Source organism: Bombina bombina, chromosome 7 (genome assembly GCF_027579735.1).
Source record: "Bombina bombina isolate aBomBom1 chromosome 7, aBomBom1.pri, whole genome shotgun sequence".
Taxonomy (NCBI): domain Eukaryota; kingdom Metazoa; phylum Chordata; class Amphibia; order Anura; family Bombinatoridae; genus Bombina; species Bombina bombina.
Window position 1 is genome coordinate 603626464 of NC_069505.1, and position 22361 is coordinate 603648824.

General features: G+C 36.9%; 1 protein-coding gene across 1 annotated transcript in view; it reads left to right on the forward strand.

Annotated features, from left to right (window-relative positions):
* LOC128636140 (zinc finger protein 33B) overlaps positions 1-22361 on the forward strand; it is a 33771-nt gene that overhangs the window by 6301 nt on the left and 5109 nt on the right. The window contains exons 3-8 of the mRNA XM_053689194.1: positions 619-769; positions 3343-3435; positions 4503-4613; positions 5334-5417; positions 17520-17615; positions 17950-18036. Of these exons, the coding sequence (XP_053545169.1) occupies positions 619-769; positions 3343-3435; positions 4503-4613; positions 5334-5417; positions 17520-17615; positions 17950-18036 (622 nt within the window). The remainder of the gene's footprint in view (positions 1-618; positions 770-3342; positions 3436-4502; positions 4614-5333; positions 5418-17519; positions 17616-17949; positions 18037-22361) is intronic.

The window sequence follows — 22361 nt, forward strand, 5'->3', positions numbered from 1 at the left end:
GCAATGCCGCCCCCTGTTCAGGTGCGGGGTCTGTCAATCGCCCTCTGTTCTGATTGGTGTTGAAATCCGCTAGAGAGCTTAAAGGGACACTAAACCCAATTTTTTTTCTTTCATGATTCGGATACGACATGCAACGTTCTAATTTACTCCTATTATCAAATTGTCTTCTTTCTCTTGCTATCTTTATTTGAAAAAGCAGGAATGTAAACTTAATAGCCGGCCCATTTTTGGTTCAGCACCTGGGTGGCTAAATGTAGCCACCAATCAGTGAGCTCTACCCAGGTTCTGAACCAAAAAATGGTCCGGCTCTTAAGTTTACATTTCTGCTTTTTTAAATAAAGAGGGCAAGAGAATGAAGAAAAATTGATAATAGGAATACATTAGAAAGTTGCTTAAAATTGCTGCTCTATCTGAATCATAAAAGAAAAAAAAATGGGTTTAGTGTCCCTTTAAGACTTCTGCTGCTTTTACTAGCGTTTCAGTCTTGATCACACAAGCTGCTCCGAAGCTGCTCTCACATCTTGATAAATGAAGCCCTCTGTATATGACAAAACATTTTTATATAAAAATCTCAAGGTGTCGACTGTCCCTTTAATGGTACTTTTATGTGCGTTTTAGGTTTCCATTAAATGTGATGATGTTGCTGTCTATTTCTCTATGGAAGAGTGGGACTATATAGAAGGACACAAGGACGTCTATAAAGCTGTGATGATAGAGGATGATCCTCACATATCCAGGAATTCGGAAAACCCAGCACCTAAGAGCGCAGGTAAAAAACGCGTTTTCTGCGCCCATCATGACGGTTAGTTCACCATGGGGGCGGAGACATAACACGCCCAATCTAAACCTTTTAATATGCCACACCTGGCTAATATCTCTCCTGTTTCTCTCTGAGGTAAAGGCGCATATTAGTATTTTTGTATATTTATATTGCTCACAATGATTTTTATTCATTTTATTTTAAAAGCATTTGTAATTGTCATTTCGTTACACAGTGATTAGATGATCAAGGCAGGAGGTGAATTAATCATACTCAAAAGGTTTTTCCCACGACTGTAAAACATTGCAAATATTGTTAACAAAATATGTTTTAATGTGTTTAAAATATTTAATATTCTATGTATATCTTTTGCAATATAGGGATATGCTTATATAACAAATAATGTGATATTGTGTTTGTATAAAATCAGAAAGCAAGTATTTTGGGACCAGAGTATGAGCGGAGCGGTATTTAGCGCTCCCGCTCCTGCTCTAACTCCGCTAGAAATATTTTTTTTGTGCGCATCGTATAGCGCTCATATTAGAAGTTGAACGTTTTTGCTCGCACGCTAACCCTATATGCACAAAAAGTCGAAGTTAGAATATCGCGATCGCCTTAACGTAATTCCCCCATAGAAGTCAATGGAGCAAGAAAAATGGGGGAAAAAAAAAACCTAACACCCTACTTGCGCGCAAACCCAATCGCATATTCTCAAGTACACTAACCCGACATGAAAATATGAATATTTCATATTCCGATGTTCTTATTATAAATACATATTTCTATATATATATGTTCATATTGTGGTACAATATACATCTATACCTATATGTATACATGATGTAACACACAAGCGATATCACCTTCTTTGTATGTTTTCACTCTGTATTTAAAATTTTGTAATAAAGCAAAAAAAATGGAAAAAAATAAATAAAATTATGTCAGTAATAATGGCCACCGCGCCATCTCTCTGTTCTGTAGATACTTAAAGGGACATAATACTCAAATGCTAAATCACTTGAAACTGATGCAGTATAACTGTAAAAAGCTGACAGGAAAATATCACCTGAGCATCTCTATGTAAAAAAGGAAGATATTTTACCTCACAATCTCCTCAGCTCAGCAGAGTAAGTTCTGTGTAAAAAGTTATACTTCACCTGCTCCCAGCTGCAGGTAAAAAATAAAATAAAAATGAAGAAATGAACAGCAGCCAATCAGCATCAACAGTGCTGAGGTCATGAACTCTTTTACTGTGATCTCATGAGATTTTATAGTAAACTTCCTTAAACTGAATAGGGAAATAAAATGAGAGTGCACGAGGCTCAATCCCTTAGCTGTCCCGGGACAGACATACTGATTTGCTGCTTAGAAGTCCCTTTACAATGGGGTGTGAATACTTAGGACATTTTTACATAGAGATGTTCAGGTGATATTTTCTAGTCCGCCTTTTTACAGCTATGCTTCATCACTTTCAAGTGTTTCAACATTTGGGTATCATGGCGCATTAACCCCTTAACAACCGAGGACGTACCCCGTACGTCGTCGGTCTTTGAAAGCGATCCTGATCGCTTCTAGCCACTTTCCGGTTATTGCAGTGATGCCTCGATATCGAGGCATCCTGCAATAATGTTTCTTAGCCATCCGATGCAGAGAGAGCCACTCTGTGGCCCTCTCTGCATCGGACATCGATGGCTGCAATCGTTGGTGGGTTGGAGCCGATGTGGAAGGCGGGTAGGCGGCCATCGATGGGAGTTAGCATCAAGAGGGGGTCGGGGTCGCTGGGGCACGCATGGACACGCATGCATGGCGGGGGCGGGCGCATGCATGGGGCGGGAGCAGGTGGGAACTGCTACACTATGTAAAAATTTTATGATACAAAGTGGGAGAGAGGGGGGAGGGAATTGCTATAGAAAAAATCTAAGGGATCTGGGAGGGGGGTGAACATTTTTTTTTATTATTTGATCGCATTTGGCAGTGAAATGGTGGCATGAAATATACCAGAATGGACCTAGATCAATACTTTGGGATGTCTACTAAAAAAAAATATATACATGTCAAGGGATATTCAGGGATTCCTGACAGATATCAGTGTCCCAATGTAACTAGCGCTCATTTTGAAAAAAAGTGGTTTGGAAATAGCAAAGTGCTACTTGTACTTATTGCCCTATAACTTGCAAAAAAAGCAAAGAAGATGTAAACATTGGGTATTTCTAAACTCAGGACAAAATTTAGAAACTATTTAGCATGGGAGTTTTTTGGTGGTTGTAGATATGCAACAGATTTTGGGGGTCAAAGTTAGAAAAAGTGTTTTTTTTTTTCATTTTTTCCTCATGTTTTATAATTTTTTTATAGTAAATTATAAGATATGATGAAAATAATGGTATTTTTAGAAAGTCCATTTAATGGCGAGAAAAACGATATATAATATGTGTGGGTACAGTAAATGAGCAAGAGGAAAATTTCAGCTAAACACAAACACTGCAGAAATGTAAAAATAGCCTTGGTCCCAAACGGAGAGAAAATGGAAAAGTGCTGTGGTCATTAAGGGGTTAAACATTTTTCCTTTTTATCTAAATTCTCAGAGACATCTAAAGAACATCTGGACCCTGTACAAAGTAGTGATGCAGAACAGTGCAGACAAGATACAGAGGATAATCAGTCTAAGCCCGAGGCAGGTGAGTGGCGATCATTAAAGGGACACTAAACTCAATGTTTTTTCTTTCATGATTAGAGCAGCAACTTTCTAATTTACACCTATTATTTATTTTCTTCATTCGGTTAGGAGCCGGCCCATTTTTGGGTCAGAACCGGGTTATGCTTGCTTATTGGTTTGCTAAATGTAGCAAGCGCTATCCAGGGTGCTGAACCTAAAATGGGCCGTCTCCTAAGCTTTAAATTCCTGCTTTTTAAATAAAGATAGCTAGAGAACGCAGAAAAATTAATAGAAGTAAATTAGAAAGTTGTTTAAAATTGCTACTCTATCTGAATCATAAAAGAAAAAAATTGGGTTTAGTGTCCCTTTAAATAACTGTCTGCTAAAAGTTATTTTTTTTCTCATTTCTAAAGGTTTTGTTTTTTAAGAATCTTTTTCCTACCCGGAGTCAACTAAAAATGATAAATGATAGTGTAATATTTGTATAATAATGTGGTCAGCTCCCAAAGGGAAGGTAAACATTAGACTGCGTAAAGAACGTTTCTACGTACCTACCCTGTTGGCTTATTTTCCCAGCTAGAATTGGCGGACATGTTTACCAATAGCCTTTTTGCCTTTATTTTGACAAGTAAAGTAGCTGCTTTTGCCTATTGAAGCTGCCACCTCTGCTGATATTTTCAGGGCTGCAGTATTTGCTGTAGAAAAGCTATGCAGACAAAAAACAGTAGATCTCATTTTCCCAGTGGTGGGTCGGAGAGAGAGGAGTCCCATTTGAAAAGGCTGTGTTCTCCCCAGGGACTATTCGTTGTGCACACCATCCGGCTACAAATGAAGCTAAAATAAGCGAATATGAAATTAATTCAATATATAATAATTTGTTAGTTTTTTTTTACACATACGATATTAGGAGTTTTTGTTCACTGGCTCCCAGAATTTGTTAAGCTTTTGTTTTATAAATGCATTATCATTATAGATGTGTAGTTATATTATTAACATAATCATTAATAATGTATATAATTTGTGTTGAACTAATGGCACTGGGCTAATAATATTTATTAGCAGTTGGAATCATTTTATTTTCTCTTTTAGAAATCTCCACTTGTAAAGAAATTGTTGACGCTATTTCAAATGGGGAAAAAAGTGATGAGACAACTGACAATTCTACTCAACCAGCGATGACGTCTTCAAACTGCTCTGTAGGTAAGAAATAAGTCTGAAAAAATCTACTTGAAATGTAGTTATATTTCATTTGGGAAAGGGTATGTTTCCTATGGATATAATAAGGTGCAAACTATTTAAAGGGACAGTAAATCCCAAAAATGTAATTCATGATTCGCATAGCACATACAATTTTAAACAACTTTTTTAAATTTACTTTTATTAGTAAAAATGCTTAATTCTCTTGTTATCCTTTGCTGAATAAACAGCATTACACTACTAGCTAGCTGAACAAATTCAATTTGAATGTCAAATGAGCAGTAGATATTTTTTTTGTTTTTTGTAACACATTTTAAAATTTGCTTACATTTCTCACCGCCTGTATCATGTGACAGCCATCAGCCAATCACAAAATGCATATACATACACGCTGGGAACTCTTGCACATGCTCAGTAGGAGCTGTTGCCTCAGCATGAGTTTAGAAGGATTGTGCACAAATTGATAATGGAAGTAAATTAGAACGCTGTTAATAATTGCATGTTCTATTTGTATAGTGAAAGTTTCATTTTGACTTTAGTGGTCCATTTAAAGGAAATACAGGAAGACTTGATGGACCTTCTCATTCGTATCCCCTATCAAAAATGATGTATATAAAATATGTCAAAGTGATTACGCTGGAGGTGGCAAAATATATAGATATGTTTTATTTATCTAATTAAATGGCAATGAACATTTTTTTTTCTCAACTGTAATTTTTAAAGAAAATCTAGACAGAATCATAACTGAAGATAAAGAAGTGGTTACAAGTTGTGTTCATCTAGCAAAGGAATCCTCAAATACTGCAGGTAAGGTATATATAAAAGAATATTGTACTTCAAAGATAAAATAATTATTTAATTATTGACATATATATATATATATATATATTTATAGTATATTGCAGCTACATTTTATTTATATGTGTGTGTGTGTGTGTGTGTATATATATATATATATATATATTCAAGATTTATCAATTTGCAAGCTGATTCATATTTAGTGAACCTGTCAACATCCTATCGCAAATTATGGGGTGAATGTGTTTCCCATATTTATCATTGCACAAGTGAACACTTGTGCAATACCCCCCCCCCCCCACCCTCATACAACCTATTGCATGAGATTAGGGCATATCATTTCATCCGCCAACTCCAGATTGGCGGAGGGGGCTTATGAAGCAGCGGTTAAACCGCTTCTTCATAAATATCAAATGAGAGATATTTAATCAGCTATTACAAGTGGCTGATTATTGCTACCTCAAAAGAAAGTATTAGATTGCTCTGATTACTATAGCAGGAACCTGAACCATCAAATATCTGTGGCGCTAAGGAAAAGCTTAAAACCTATAGACAATATGGCCTATTAAATAAATAGGATACATTTTTTATATATATATGTGTAAACAATAAATATAGAATATAGAACAATACTGACGAAGTATTAATTGTTAATATAATAAGGTAAGTATTTAATTTATATATTAATATTAAATTCATAATTATACACAGCAGAAATTCATACATACAAAAACATAAATGCAAATATAAATATAACCATAAATGTGTATCAGCAGATACACAATGCCAGAGGGTGTTTGGAGCTTCAGGAGATGTGTAGCAAATGGGTAAATAGCGCTCCTTAGAATAATCGCTCTTGCTACCTACCTTCCTAAGCTTACACCAAAGTCTCCAAATTGAATTAAACAGGAATGGTTTCCTAAGAGAAGTCAAGAAAAAACAACTTGTCACCAGCGGAAGAATGTCCAATTTTACTTACACCGGAGGGTGTGTATGTTCGATCCTCAGCAACTAGTGGACAACATCCCACGCTCAGTGATGCTCGTCTCTTCCGGGTTACCGCAATCGGCGGTTTCGGCACTTCAGTTCAGATCAGTAAGATCAGTTAGACAGCTGTGATCCGTGCTCTAACTGTCACGTGCAGCCTCATCTAGGAGTTAGAATACCAAATATAAAAAAATGATAATAGCAGGCGCCAAAGGCCCGTAAGTAGTGCACTCAGTGTAATTGGTTAATCCTCCTGAGATGTTAAAAGGTGCTTTTGCAAAAATATAATACCCATAAGAATGTACTTGTAGGTGTAAAAAAGTGTGTGTTTGAAAAAGTGTGTAAAAGGTGCTTAAAAAATCTAGATGCAATATTGAATTATATTACAGTTTTATGATGTGTATCTGTAAACCTTTAAGTGTATTACCGTGAATAAGGTTGTTGGATCAGTGATAATTATCCTGTAACTGAAACAACTAAAGTGATACAAAATATGCAATGTGACCAATAAAATTAAATAAAATGAAATGTAAAATGTAAAAAGAAAAGCTTATCGTGATATAAGTCCCAGGAGTAGTGCTGGAAGTGGGTGGCTGAAAACGTCAATATTCAAAAAAAAAAAAAAAAATAAGTTGTGAAGATCTTTATCATCTCAATCGAAGTGTTCAAAACAAAAGAGTTCGTAGTGCAGTCGTCAGCTGGTCTTGTAGATGTCTGATCAGGACCCAGTATCTAAAAATGATGCAAGAAAAGACAGCGCCTCATTGTGCAAGTAGGTTTCGTGGGTAAAATCACAGTGGAGTTAAGACAAGTGAAAATATACTCGCAAGGATACTGGCACCCTTGTTGAAAGTGGTGCGAATAGGCAGACTGACGTTTTAACAGCAGTCAGTACGCTGTGCCAGGTAAACGTCCGAGATCCTGAACGAACAGCTGTGGGCTCTCCTCCACAGATCAAGAACGAATCTTCTATTGTTATACTGTGGAAAATAACAGCGTGCAGCTGCTCTCCGTGTAATCCACACTGGTAGCCGATGGCCAGAAAGCCGTCCTCGGCAAAGCCACACTCGGTGGGAAAGTCTGCTGGTAATGGAGAAACTTGGCAGGCAAGGGTAAAAAAGCCAAATGATACAAGGCTTGATATATAAAAAAGTAAAAACACTTTATTTAAAGTGAGCTTTTAACGCGTTTCTTGGCCACAAGCTCCTGGCCGTTTCATCAGAAAAGGTGTATGATACAAATAGTATAGAAGCACATTTAAAAAGCCTGCCTAGAAAATAGATTGGTCAATATCAGACCAATCACAAGCTAGATGATCGGAAACAAAAGTTCATGCAAATAAACAGAGTACAAAGTCAATGCAAACAGTATATAGAATACAATACATGAAATACAATACAAATTGTATCTAATATCTGAATAGTTGTTACAAATCATGTTTTGACCCTAAGTTACAATGTATTTGTCCTAAGAAATGGTTTTTTAGAAAACGCTGTAGAGAGTAATATTTGACCTTAGATTACAATATATTTATCTTGAGGAATAGATTTTTAAAAAACGCCCTAGAAAATACACAAAATTTTATGAGATTTATTCTAGCAATTGGGATATAAATAATAATAAAAATAAGAATGAAAATAAAAGCTAAAAGATAAGAAAATGTGATGAGGATCTTCTTATGTATATATATTTTATTGAGTAAAAAATAATAATAAAATAAATTAAGAAAATAAGAACGAGGTATGTGTAGTCTCATCTTGTGTTTAAAAAACTAAATTATGTCCATGTGTACTTCCTATTTAAATGTATGTTGTCAATAAATACATATGCCTCATGAAGAGGCTATTTCAGTCTATCCTGTATAATAAAATCGGTATGGAGGGGAAATAATCTGTCCAAAAAATCTCTTTGTAATGCATCAGGGGAACAGGCATGTATTATCTAATCGGCACCGTATTGGATACTTGGGTGCATCAAAAAATCTAGATGTTATGCAAAAATTTTTGAGTACAATGCTATTATGTAAAAAAGTAAGTGTATGTCTAGATCTGACTATGACTCAATTGATGGGATGCAATTGGTGAGTGGGCATACAACTATGTGTAAGATTCATTCTAATAGATATTGACCTGAATGATGGAAAATATGGACATGAAGTAATGTAATAAAAGAGAGAGGGGGAGAGAAAATTAGAAGAGAATTTCTAACTGAAAGCAGCTAAATCCAGATTCGAATTAAGGCCCAATGGATGTAAGGTTTTTCAATTTATGGATCCAAAAAGTTTCACGGATCCTTAACTGAATAATTCTATTATAATCTGTGGAAGGTGGAATATAATCAATAGGGTAAAATTTAAAGATGTCAGGATTTCCTTTATGTTTATTTACCGATTTTATTATACAGGATAGACTGAAATAGCCTCTTCATGAGGCATATGTATTTATTGACAACATACATTTAAATAGGAAGTACACATGGACATAATTTAGTTTTTTAAACACAAGATGAGACTACACATACCTCGTTCTTATTTTCTTAATTTATTTTATTATTATTTTTTACTCAATAAAATATATACACATAAGAAGATCCTCATCACATTTTCTTATCTTTTAGCTTTTATTTTCATTCTTATTTTTATTATTATTTATATCCCAATTGCTAGAATAAATCTCATAAAATTTTGTGTATTTTCTAGGGCGTTTTTTAAAAATCTATTCCTCAAGATAAATATATTGTAATCTAAGGTCAAATATTACTCTCTACGGCGTTTTCTAAAAAACCATTTCTTAGGACAAATACATTGTAACTTAGGGTCAAAACATGATTTGTAACAACTATTCAGATATTAGATACAATTTGTATTGTATTTCATGTATTGTATTCTATATACTGTTTGCATTGACTTTGTACTCTGTTTATTTGCATGAACTTTTGTTTCCGATCATCTAGCTTGTGATTGGTCTGATATTGACCAATCTATTTTCTTGGCAGGCTTTTTAAATGTGCTTCTATACTATTTGTATCATACACCTTTTCTGATGAAACGGCCAGGAGCTTGTGGCCGAGAAACGCGTTAAAAGCTCACTTTAAATAAAGTGTTTTTACTTTTTTATATATCAAGCCTTGTATCATTTGGCTTTTTTACCCTTGCCTGCCAAGTTTCTCCATTACCAGCAGACTTTCCCACCGAGTGTGGCTTTGCCGAGGACGGCTTTCTGGCCATCGGCTACCAGTGTGGATTACACGGAGAGCAGCTGCACGCTGTTATTTTCCACAGTATAACAATAGAAGATTCGGACTTGATCTGTGGAGGAGAGCCCACAGCTGTTCGTTCAGGATCTCGGACGTTTACCTGGCACAGCGTACTGACTGCTGTTAAAACGTCAGTCTGCCTATTCGCACCACTTTCAACAAGGGTGCCAGTATCCTTGTGAGTATATTTTCACTTGTCTTCACTTCCACTGTGATTTTACCCACGAAACCTACTTGCACAATGAGGCGCTGTCTTTTCTTGCATCATCTAGGAGTTATTGGGCGCTCTAGGAAAAGGAGCCGTAAGTTACGTAACTTCCGTGTCACGTGCACGTAAACCGTAGTCATGTGAGTAGAGGGGAGGTGAGGTCTGAAGCGATTACCACAAGTCCAATACTCACCTCCCCTCTACTCACATGACTACGGTTTACGTGCACGTGACACGGAAGTTACGTAACTTATGGCTCCTTTTCCTAGAGCGCCCAATAACTCCTAGATGAGGCTGCATGTGACAGTTAGAGCATGGATCAAAGCTGTCTAACTGATCTTACTGATCTGAACAGAAGTGCCGAAACCGCTGATTGCGGTAACCCGGAAGAGACGAGCATCACTGAGCGTGGGATGTTGTCCACTAGTTGCTGAGGATCGAGCATACACACCCTCCGGTGTAAGTAAAATTGGACATTCTTCCGCTGGTGACAAGTTGTTTTTTCTTGTCTTCTCTTAGGAAACCATTCCTGTTTAATTCAATTTGGAGACTTTGGTGTAAGCTTAGGAAGGTAGCAAGAGCGATTATTCTAAGGAGCGCTATTTACCCATTTGCTACACATCTCCTGAAGCTCCAAACACCCTCTGGCATTGTGTATCTGCTGATACACATTTATGGTTATATTTATATTTGCATTTATGTTTTTGTATTTATGAATTTCTGCTTTGTATAATTATGTATTGATGGATGTATTTAATCTGCACTGCAGCAATTTTTAATCTTTTTGTGCTTACTTTTTACTATTGTGCCGACATATCTGAATATGCATCTTTTACTAAGTCATTAATATATTAAATTAAATACCTTATTATATTAACAATTAATACTTCGTCAGTATCGTTCTTAATTCTATATTTATTGTTCTATATATATAAAATGTATCCTATTTATTTAATAGACCATATTGTCTATGGGTTTTAAGCTTTTCCTTAGCGCCACAGATATTTGATGGTTCAGGTTCCTGCTATACGGCTAGATTTAGAGTTTTGTCGGTAAAGACCCGCGTAGCTAACGCAGCTTTTTTCTTACTGCTGCTTCCAAACAACGCTGATATTTAGAGTTGTCTGAAGGGCTGCGTTAGGCTCCAAAAAGGGAGCGTTGAGCCGAATTTACCGCCACTTCAACCCTCAATACCAGCGTTGCTTACGGTAGCGGTAAGCTGGCAAAACGTGCTCGTGCACGATTCCCCCATAGGAAACAATGGGGCAGTTTGGGCTGAAAAAAACCTAACACCTGCAAAAACGCAGCGTTCAGCTCCTAACGCAGCCCCATTGTTTCCTATGGGGAAACACTCTCTAAGTCTACACCTAACACCCTAACATGAACCCCGAGTCTAAACACCCCTAACCTTACACTTATTAACCTCTAATCTGCCGCCCCCGCTATCGCTGACACCTGCATTACACAATTAACCCCTAATCTGCCGCTCCAGATACCGCCGCCACCTACATTATCCCTATGAACCCCTAATATGCTGCCCCCAACATCGCTGACACCTACATAATATTTATTAACCCCTAATCTGCCCCCCCCCCAACATCGCTGCCACCTAACTTCAAGTATTAACCCCTAATCTGCCGACCAGACCTCGCCGCTACTATAATAAATGTATTAACCCCTAAAGCTAAGTCTAACCCTAACACCCCCCTAAGTTAAATATAATTTTAATCTAACAAAATAAATTAACTCTTATTAACTAAATTATTCCTATTTAAAACTAAATACTTACCTGTAAAATAAACAATAATATAGCTACAATATAACGAATAATTATATTGTAGCTATTTTAGGATTTATATTTATTTTACAGGCAACTTTGTATTTATTTTAACTAGGTACAATAGCTATTAAATAGTTATTAACTATTTAATAGCTACCTAGTTAAAATAATTATAAAATTACCTGTAAAATAAATCCTAACCTAAGTTACAATTAAACCTAACACTACACTATCATTAAATATATAGCTACCAATACCTACAATTAAATACAATTAAATAAACTAAACTAAATTACAAAAACAAACAAACACTAAATTACAGAAAATAAAAAAATATTACAAGAATTTTAAACTAATTACACCTAATCTAAGCCCCTAATAAAATATTAATAAAAAAAATAATAAAAGTCCCTACCCTATTCTACATTACAAAGTAATCAGCTCTTTTACCAGCCCTTAAAAGGGCTTTTTGCGGGACATGCCCCAAAGTAATAAGCTCTTTTGCCTGTAAAAAAAAATACAACCCCCCCCCCAACATTAAAACACACCACCCACATACCCCTACTCTAACCCACCCAAACCCCCCTTAAATAAACCTAACACTACCCCCCTGAAGATCTCCCTACCTTGAGTCATCTTCACCCAGCTGGGCCGAAGTCTTCATCCTATCCGGGCAGAAGAGGACATCCGGACCGGCTGACATCTTCATCCAAGCGGCATCTTCTATCTTCATCCATCCGGAGCGGAGCCATCTTCTTCCCAGCCGATGCGGATCCATCCTCTTCAACCGACTCCTACTTGCCGAATGAAGGTTCCTTTAAATGACGTCATCCAAGATGGCGTCCCTCGAATTCCGATTGGCTGATAGGATTCTATCAGCCAATCGGAATTAAGGTAGGAAAAATCTGATTGGCTGATTCAATCAGCCAATCAGATTGAGCTCGCATTCTATTGGTTGATCGGAACAGCCAATAGAATGCAAGCTCAATCTGATTGGCTGATTGAATCGGCCAATCAGATTTTTCCTACCTTAATTCCGATTGGCTGATAGAATCCTATTAGCCAATCGGAATTCGAGGGACGCCATCTTGGATGACGTAATTTAAAGGAACCTTCTTTCGGCGAAGAGGATGGATCCGCGTAGGCTGGGAAGAAGATGGCTCCGCTCCACTCCGGATGGATGAAGATAGAAGATGCCGCTTGGATGAAGATGTCTGCCGGTCCGGATGTCCTCTTCTGGCCGGATAGGATGAAGACTTCTGCCGGTCTGGATGTCCTCTTCTGCCCCATCGGATGAAGACTTCGGCCCGGCTGGGTGAAGACGACTCAAGGTAGGGAGATCTTCAGGGGGGTAGTGTTAGGTTTATTTAAGGGGGGTTTGGGTGGGTTAGAGTAGGGGTATGTGGGTGGTGGGTTTTAATGTTGGGGGGGTTGTATTTTTTTTTTTACAGGCAAAAGAGCTGATTACTTTGCGGCAATGCCCCACAAAAAGCCCTTTTAAGGGCTGGTAAAAGAGCTGATTACTTTGTAATGTAGAATAGGGTAGGGACTTTTATTATTTTGTTTTTTTTTATTTTATTAGGGGGCTTAGATTAGGTGTAATTAGTTTAAAATTCTTGTAATATTTTTTTATTTTTTGTAATTTAGAGTTTTTTTTTGTATTATAGAATAGTTTATTTAATTGTATTTAATTGTAGGTAATTGTAGCTAATTTATTTAATTAATTTAATGATAGTGTAGTGTTAGGTTTAATTGTAACTTAGGTTAGGATTTATTTTACAGGTCATTTTGTATTTATTTTAACTAGGTAGCTATTAAATAGTCAATAACTATTTAATAGCTATTGTACCTAGTTAGAATAAATACAAAGTTGCCTGTAAAATAAATATAAATCCTAAAATAGCTACAATGTAATTATTAAAGGGACACTAAACCCAAAACATTTCTTTCATGATTCAGATAGAGAATACAATTTTAAACAACATTCCAATTTACTTCTATTATCTAATTTGCTTCATTCTTTAGATATCCTTTGTTAAAGAAATAGCAATGCACATAGGTGAGCCAATCAGACGAGGCATCTGTGCAGCAACCAATCAGCAGTTACTGAGCATATCTAGATATGCTTTTCGGCAAAGTATATCAAGAGAATTAAGCAAATTAGACAATAGAAGTAAATTAAAAAGTTGTTTAAAATGGCATGCTCTATCTAAATCATGAAAGAAAAAAAATTGGGTTTAATGTCCCTTTAACCCCTTAATGACCGGACCATTTTTCAATTTTCTTACCCTTAATGACAATGGCTATTTTTACATTTTTGCAGTGTTTGTGTTTAGCTGTAATTTTCCTCTTACTCATTTACTGTACCCACACATATTATATACCGTTTTTCTCGCCATTAAATGGACTTTCTAAGGATACCATTATTTTCATCATATCTTATAATTTCCTATAAAAAAAATATAAAATATGAGGAAAAAATTGAAAAAAACACACTTTTTCTAACTTTGACCCCCAAAATCTGTTACACATCTACAATCACCAAAAAACACCCGTGCTAAATAGTTTCTAAATTTTGTCCTGAGTTTAGAAATACCCAATGTTTACATGTTCTTTACTTTTTTTGCAAGTTATAGGGCCATAAATACAAGTAGCACTTCGCTATTTCCAAACCACTTTTTTTCAAAATGAGCGCTAGTTACATTGGAACCCTGATATCTGTCAGGAATACCTGAATATCCCTTGACATGTATATATTTTTTTTTAGAAGACAACCCAAAGTATTGATCTAGGCCCATTTTGGTATATTTCATGCCACCATTTCACCACCAAATGTCATCAAATAAAAAAAAAAGTTCACTTTTTCACAAATTTTGTCACAAACTTTAGGTTTCCCACTGAAATTATTTACAAACAGCTTCTGCAATTAAGGCACAAATGGTTGTAAATGCTTCTTTGGGATCCCCTTTGTTCAGAAATAGCAGACTTATATGGCTTTGGGGTTGCTTTTTGGTAAGTAGAAGGCCGCTAAATGCTGCTGCGCACCACACGTAAATTATGCCCAGCAGTTAAGGGGTTAATTAGGTAGGTTGTAGGGAGCTTGCAGGGTTAATTTTAGCTTTAGGGTAGAGATCAGCCTCCCACCTGACACATCCCACCCCCTGATCCCTCCCAAACAGTTCTCTTCCCTCCCCCACCTCACAATTGTCCCCGCCATCTTAAGTACTGGCAGAAAGTCTGCCAGTACTAAATAAAAGGAGTTTTTCTTTTTTTTAATAAAAAAAATAAAATGTTTTAGCTGTGATGGACCCCTGCCTTAGCCCCAACCTCCATGATCCCCCCCCCCCCAGCTCTCTAACCCTCTCCCCTACCTAATTGCCGCCATCTTGGGTACTGGCAGCTGTCTGCCAGTACCCAATTTGCCCCCCCAAAAAAGTGTTTTTTTGATCTTTTATTGCCATTTTAAATGTTTTCTGTAGTGTAGCAGCCCCCCACAATACCCCAACCCCCTCCCCCTCCCAGATCCTTATATATTTATTTTTTCCCTCCTCATTGGTGTCAGTGTGGGTAGCTAATCGCGCCCCCGCACGCTCCCGGCACCCGGCGTGCACATTGCACTTACAGGAGCCGGATTCCGGGTAGCAATGGGCCGCCCACCCGCCTCCCTGTTGCGCTCCCACCCACCAACGAACCGGCACCATCGCTACCGGTGCAGAGAGGGCCACAGAGTGGCTCTCTCTGCATCGGAGTCTTCTGAAAGGGTATTGCAGGATGCCTCCATATGGAGGCATCACTGCAATACCCTGAGAGCTGCTGGAAGCGATTGCGATCGCTTCCAGCACTCTCTTAGACAACTGACGTACCAGGTACGTCTATTGTCATTAACTGTAAGTTAATGCATGACGTACCTGGTACGTCAGTTGTCATTAAGGGGTTAATTATATTGTAGCTATATTAGGGTTTATTTGATAGGCAAGTATTTAGTTTTAAATAGGAATAATTTAGTTAATTTTAGGAATATTATTTAGTTTAGTATAAATTATATTTATGTTAGGGGGGTGTTAGGGTTAGGTTTAGGGGTTAATAACTTTATTATAGTAGCTGCGACGGTGCGGGCAGGAGATTAGGGGTTAATAATTGTAGGTAGGTGGCGGCGATGTTAGGGAGGGCAGATTAGGGGTTAATACAATTTATTATAGTGTTTGCGAGGCGGGAGTGTGGCGGTTTAGGGGTTAATACATTTATTATAGTGGCGGCGAGGTCCGGTCGGCAGATTAGGGGTTAATAAGTGTAGGTAAGGTAGCGGCGACGTTGGGGGGGCAGATTAGGGGTTAATAAATATAATATAGGGGTCGGCGATATTAGGGGCAGCAGATTAGGGGTTCATAAGTATAACGTAGGTGGCGGCAATGTCCGGTCGGCAGATTAGGGGTTAAAATTTTTTATTAGAGTTGCGGCGATGTGGGGGGGGCCTCGGTTTAGGGGTACATAGGTAATTTATGGGTGTTAGTGTACTTTAGAGCACAGTAGTTAGGAGCTTTATATTCCGGCGTTAGCCCATAAAGCTCTTAACTACTGACTTTTTTTGGCGTTAGTAGTCTTGTCGGTAGAGGCTCTACCGCTCAGTTCTCCAAAGACTCCAAATACCAGCGTTAGGCAGATCCCATTGAAAAGATAGGATACGCAATTGGCGTAAGGGGATCTGCGGTAGCCTGGAATCGCGGTAGGGAAGTGAGCGGTAGACCTTTACCTGCCTGACTCTAAATACCAGCGGGCGGCCAAAAGCAGCGTTAGGACCCCTTAACGCTGCTTTTGACGGCTAACGCAGAACTCTAAATCTAGGTGATAGTAATCAGAGCTATCTAATACTTTCTTTTGACATATTTTCACTTTTGGGTTTGGAGACAGCCCATTTTTATGTTGGTTTGACCTATTACATTTGCTAGTGCAGTCCAATCTTTTGTTTTGTCTCTGGTTATTGCTACCGCAAGCTTGCGAGAGCAATTAGCGCTTATAAAATAACCAGAAATTAGATCTCTGGTTAAATTTATAAATGTGCCACAAATGCCCCCAAAGTCAAGTGTTCGTTTTCTTAAAAATAAAAAACCGGTAACTGCACTAGGCAGTTTTTGGGGTCTAAAGTCGGTGGGTGTAGGGTGTAAGAAAAAAAAAAAAGGCTCTGAATAGTGCCTTTACATTGTGGTCTATTGGAACTTTGTGTCCCCAGTAGATATATATGTATATGCTGATATACATACATATATATTTGTGTTACAATGCGTATATACACATATTAACACATACATTTATACGTATATAGTCATATACATATATATTTGTGTTACAATGCGTATATACACATATTAACACATACATTTATACGTATATAGTCATATACATATATATTTGTGTTACAATGCGTATATACACATATTAACACATACATTTAGACGTATATAGTCATATACATATATATTTGTGTTACAATGCGTATATACACATATTAACACATACATTTATACGTATATAGTCATATACATATATATTTGTGTTACAATGCGTATATACACATATTAACACATACATTTATACGTATATAGTCATATACATATATATTTACAATATGCTGCCATCGCTACTCTGCTCACCCCTTTTGCTGTGTAAGTTCTGATACCATGTACAACGGCATCACAACGCGGCTCCCATTGGAGCCTATGGCAGTGCGCTCTTGTGAATAAGAAATTGTAAAAGTTATTTAAAATCACATGCCCTCTCTGAATCATGGCAGTTTCATTGTGACTAGACTGTGCATAAAACCTTTCTAATTCACTTAAATGGAATCATTTTATTAACCTTTTTTTCTCACTTGGATTCCTTAAAGAAAATGTAGACTTGATAACAATTGAAGATGAAGAAGACGTTAATAGATGTGAAAGATTTATTGAACCAGCAGACAACTCTTCCGACACTTCTATAGGTCAGTGCTTTACATGAAAGACTTTATAATCCGACTTGATAAATATTTTAGGTTCATAATTAAATACTTTTACAAATTGGAACATTTGAATTGATTTTGCTAAACCTGGGTTAAACACATAGGCAAAGTCCTGCTTGGGAGTGGCAAGCGTCGAAACTAATCATCAGGGCACATCAGCCAGTCAGAAGCAGCTGTCTCACGACCCGGCCAATCACAGACTTCTGAACCTTCTGTGCTCTAATAACAGCTGATGTGATTTGTTAAATGGTTTTGTAAAACTTTACATTTAATTACAAACAAAATCCTAATTGATGATAATTTCTTTGTCAAGTAGAAAAGGAAACGGAACTAGCGGAAGATGCGACTTCGACGTACCAGACAGGAATTCAGGACCAAAAGCATGAAGCAGATTCAGACGCAAGTAAGTAAATACAATACGTCAGCGAGATTTATTTCTATATCCTGGTTGTGTTATTACTAATAACTTTTTATCCTTGCATTATTTATGTGTTTAACCATCATAAGACAACTAAAGAGCAGCAATGCATTACTGGGAGCTAGCGGAACACACCGGGTGAGACAATGACGAGGCATATGTGTGCATCCACCAATCGCCAGCTGCTGCTCCTGTGCCTACCTAGATTTGCTTTTCAACAAAGGACATTAAGAGAACAAAGCAAAATTGAAAATAGAAGCAAATTGAAAAGTCTTTTAAAATTGCGTGTTATATCTGAATAATTAAAGGGACAGTCTACACCTTTTGTCATCTTAAATTCTTACCTTAAATTAAAGGGACAGTCTAGTCAAAATTAAACTTTTGTGATTCAGATAGGGCATGCAATTTTATAAACAACTTTCCAATTGACTTTTATCTTTAAATTTGCTTTGTTCTCTTGGTTGTATTTTTGAAAAGCTAATCCTAGGCAGGCTCTAAACCGTTGAAAACCGCCTCTTAGCTCAGAGCATTTTGAAAGTTTTTCACAGACCGTACTATTTCCTGCGTGTCATGTAGAGATAACTGTGCTCACTCCTGTGGAGTTTTTTAGGAGTCTGCACTGATTTGTTAAACTGTATGTCTGTCAAAAGCACTGAGATAAGGGGTCAGTCTGCAGAGGCTTAGATACAAGGTAATCACAGAGGTAAAAAGTATATTAATATAACTGAGATAAGGGGCAGTCTGCAGAGGCTTAGATACAGGGTAATCACAGAGGTAAAAAGTATATTAATATAACTGAGATAAGGGGCAGTCTGCAGAGGCTTAGATACACGGTAATCACACGGGTAAAAAGTATATTAATATAACTGAGATAAGGAGCAGTCTGCAGAGGCTTAGATACAAGGTAATCACAGAGGTAAAAAGTATATTAATATAACTGAGATAAGGAGCAGTCTGCTGAAGCTTAGATACAAGGTAATCACAGAGGTAAAAAGTATATTAATATAACTGAGATAAGGAGCAGTCTGAAGAGGCTTAGATACAAGGTAATCACAGAGGTAAAAAGTATATTAATATAACTGAGATAAGGAGCAGTCTGCAGAGGCTTAGATACAAGGTAATCACTGAGGTAAAAAGTGTATTAATATAACTGACATAAGGAGCAGTCAGCAGAGGCTTAGATACAAGGTAATCACTGAGGTAAAAAGTGTATTAATATAACTGAGATAAGGAGCAGTCTGCAGAGGCTTAGATACAAGGTAATCACAGAGGTAAAAAGTATATTAATATAACTGAGATAAGGGGGCAGTCTGCAGAGGCTTAGATACAAGGTAATTACAGAGGTAAAAAGTATATTAATATAACTGAGATAAGGAGCAGTCTGCAGAGGGTTAGATACAAGGTAATTACAGAGGTAAAAAGTATATTAATATAACTGAGATAAGGAGCAGTCTGCAGAGGGTTAGATACAAGGTAATTACAGAGGTAAAAAGTATATTAATATAACTGAGATAAGGGGTAGTCTGCAGAGGCTTAGATACAAGGTAATCACAGAGTTAAAAAGTATATTAATATAACTGAGATAAGAAGCAGTCTGCAGAGGTTTAGATACAAGGTAATCACAGAGGTAAAAAGTATATTAATATAACTGAGATAAGGAGCAGTATGCCGAGGCTTAGATACAAGGTAATCACAGAGGTAAAAAGTATATTAATATAACTGAGATAAGGAGCAGTCTGCTGAAGCTTAGATACAAGGTAATCACAGAGGTAAAAAGTATATTAATATAACTGACATAAGGAGCAGTCTGCAGAGGGTTAGATACAGGGTAATCACAGAGGTAAAACGTATATTAATATAACTGAGATAAGGGGCAGTCTGCAGAGGGTTAGATACAAGGTAACCACAGAGGTAAAAAGTGTATTAATATAACTGAGATAAGGAGCAGTCTGCAGAGGCTTAGATACAAGGTAATTACAGAGGTAAAAAGTATATTAATATAACTGAGATAAGGAGCAGTCTGCAGAGGGTTAGATACAAGGTAATTACAGAGGTAAAAAGTATATTAATATAACTGAGATAAGGGGTAGTCTGCAGAGGCTTAGATACAAGGTAATCACAGAGGTAAAAAGTGTATTAATATAACTGAGATAAGAAGCAGTCTGCAGAGGTTTAGATACAAGGTAATCACAGAGGTAAAAAGTATATTAATATAACTGAGATAAGGAGCAGTATGCCGAGGCTTAGATACAAGGTAATCACAGAGGTAAAACATATATGAATATAACTGAGATAAGGAGCAGTCTGCAGAGGATTAGATACAAGGTAATCACAGAGGTAAAAAGTATATTAATATAACTGAGATAAGGAGCAGTATGCCGAGGCTTAGATACAAGGTAATCACAGAGGTAAAAAGTATATTAATATAACTGAGATAAGGGGCAGTCTGCAGAGGCTTAGGTACAAGGTAATCACAGAGGTAAAATGTATATTAATGTAACTGAGATAAGGGTGCAGTCTGCAGAGGCTTAGATACAAGGTAATCACAGAGGTAAAAAGTATATTAATATAACTGAGATAAGGAGCAGTCTGCAGAGGTTTAGATACAGGGTAATCACAGAGGTAAAAAGTATATTAATATAACTGAGATAAGGGTCAGTCTGCAGAGGCTTAGATACAAGGTAATCACAGAGGTAAAAAGTATATTAATATAACTGATATAAGGAGCAGTATGCCGAGGCTTAGATACAAGGTAATCACAGAGGTAAAAAGTATATTAATATAACTGAGATAAGGAGCAGTATGCCGAGGCTTAGATACAAGGTAATCACAGAGGTAAAAAGTATATTAATATAACTGAGATAAGGAGCAGTATGCCGAGGCTTAGATACAAGGTAATCACAGAGGTAAAACATATATGAATATAACTGAGATAAGGAGCAGTCTGCAGAGGATTAGATACAAGGTAATCACAGAGGTAAAAAGTATATTAATATAACTGAGATAAGGAGCAGTCTGCAGAGGTTTAGATACAAGGTAATCACAGAGGTAAAAAGTATATTAATATAACTGAGATAAGGAGCAGTATGCCGAGGCTTAGATACAAGGTAATCACAGAGGTAAAACATATATGAATATAACTGAGATAAGGAGCAGTCTGCAGAGGATTAGATACAAGGTAATCACAGAGGTAAAAAGTATATTAATATAACTGAGATAAGGGGCAGTGTGCAGAGGGTTAGATACAAGGTAATCACAGAGGTAAAAAGTATATTAATATAACTGAGATAAGGAGCAGTCTGCAGAGGATTAGATACAAGGTAATCACAGAGGTAAAAAGTATATTAATATAACTGAGATAAGGAGCAGTCTGCAGAGGCTTAGATATAAGGTAATCACAGAGGTAAAATGTATATTAATATAACTGAGATAAGGAGCAGTCTGCAGAGGCTTAGATACAGGGTAATCACAGAGGTAAAAAGTGTATTAATATAACTGAGATAAGGGGCAGTCTGCAGAGGGTTAGATACAAGGTAATCACAGAGGTAAAAAGTATATTAATATAACTGAGATAAGGAGCAGTCTGCAGAGGCTTAGATACAGGGTAATCACAGAGGTTAAACGTGTATTAATGTAACTGAGATAAGGAGCAGTCTGCAGAGGCTTAGATACAAGGTAATCAGAGGTAAAAAGTGTATTAATGTAACTGAGATAAGGAGCAGTCTGCAGAGGGTTAGATACAAGGTAATCACAGAGGTAAAATGTATATTAATATAACTGAGATAAGGGGCAGTCTGCAGAGGGTTAGATACAAGGTAATCACAGAGGTAAAAAGTATATTAATATAACTGAGATAAGGAGAAGTCTGCAGAGGCTTAGATACAAGGTAATCACAGAGGTAAAAAGTATATTAATATAACTGAGATAAGGGGCAGTCTGCAGAGGGTTAGATACAAGGTAATCAGAGGTAAAAAGTATATTAATATAACTGAGATAAGGAGCAGTCTGCAGAGGGTTAGATACAAGGTAATCACAGAGGTAAAAAGTATATTAATATAACTGAGATAAGGAGCAGTCTGCAGAGGGTTAGATACAAGGTAATCAGAGGTAAAAAGTATATTAATATAACTGAGATAAGGAGCAGTCTGCAGAGACTTAGATACAAGGTAATCACAGAGGTAAAAAGTATATTAATATAACTGAGATAAGGAGCAGTCTGCAGAGGGTTAGATACAAGGTAATCACAGAGGTAAAAAGTATATTAATATAACTGAGATAAGGAGCAGTATGCCGAGGCTTAGATACAAGGT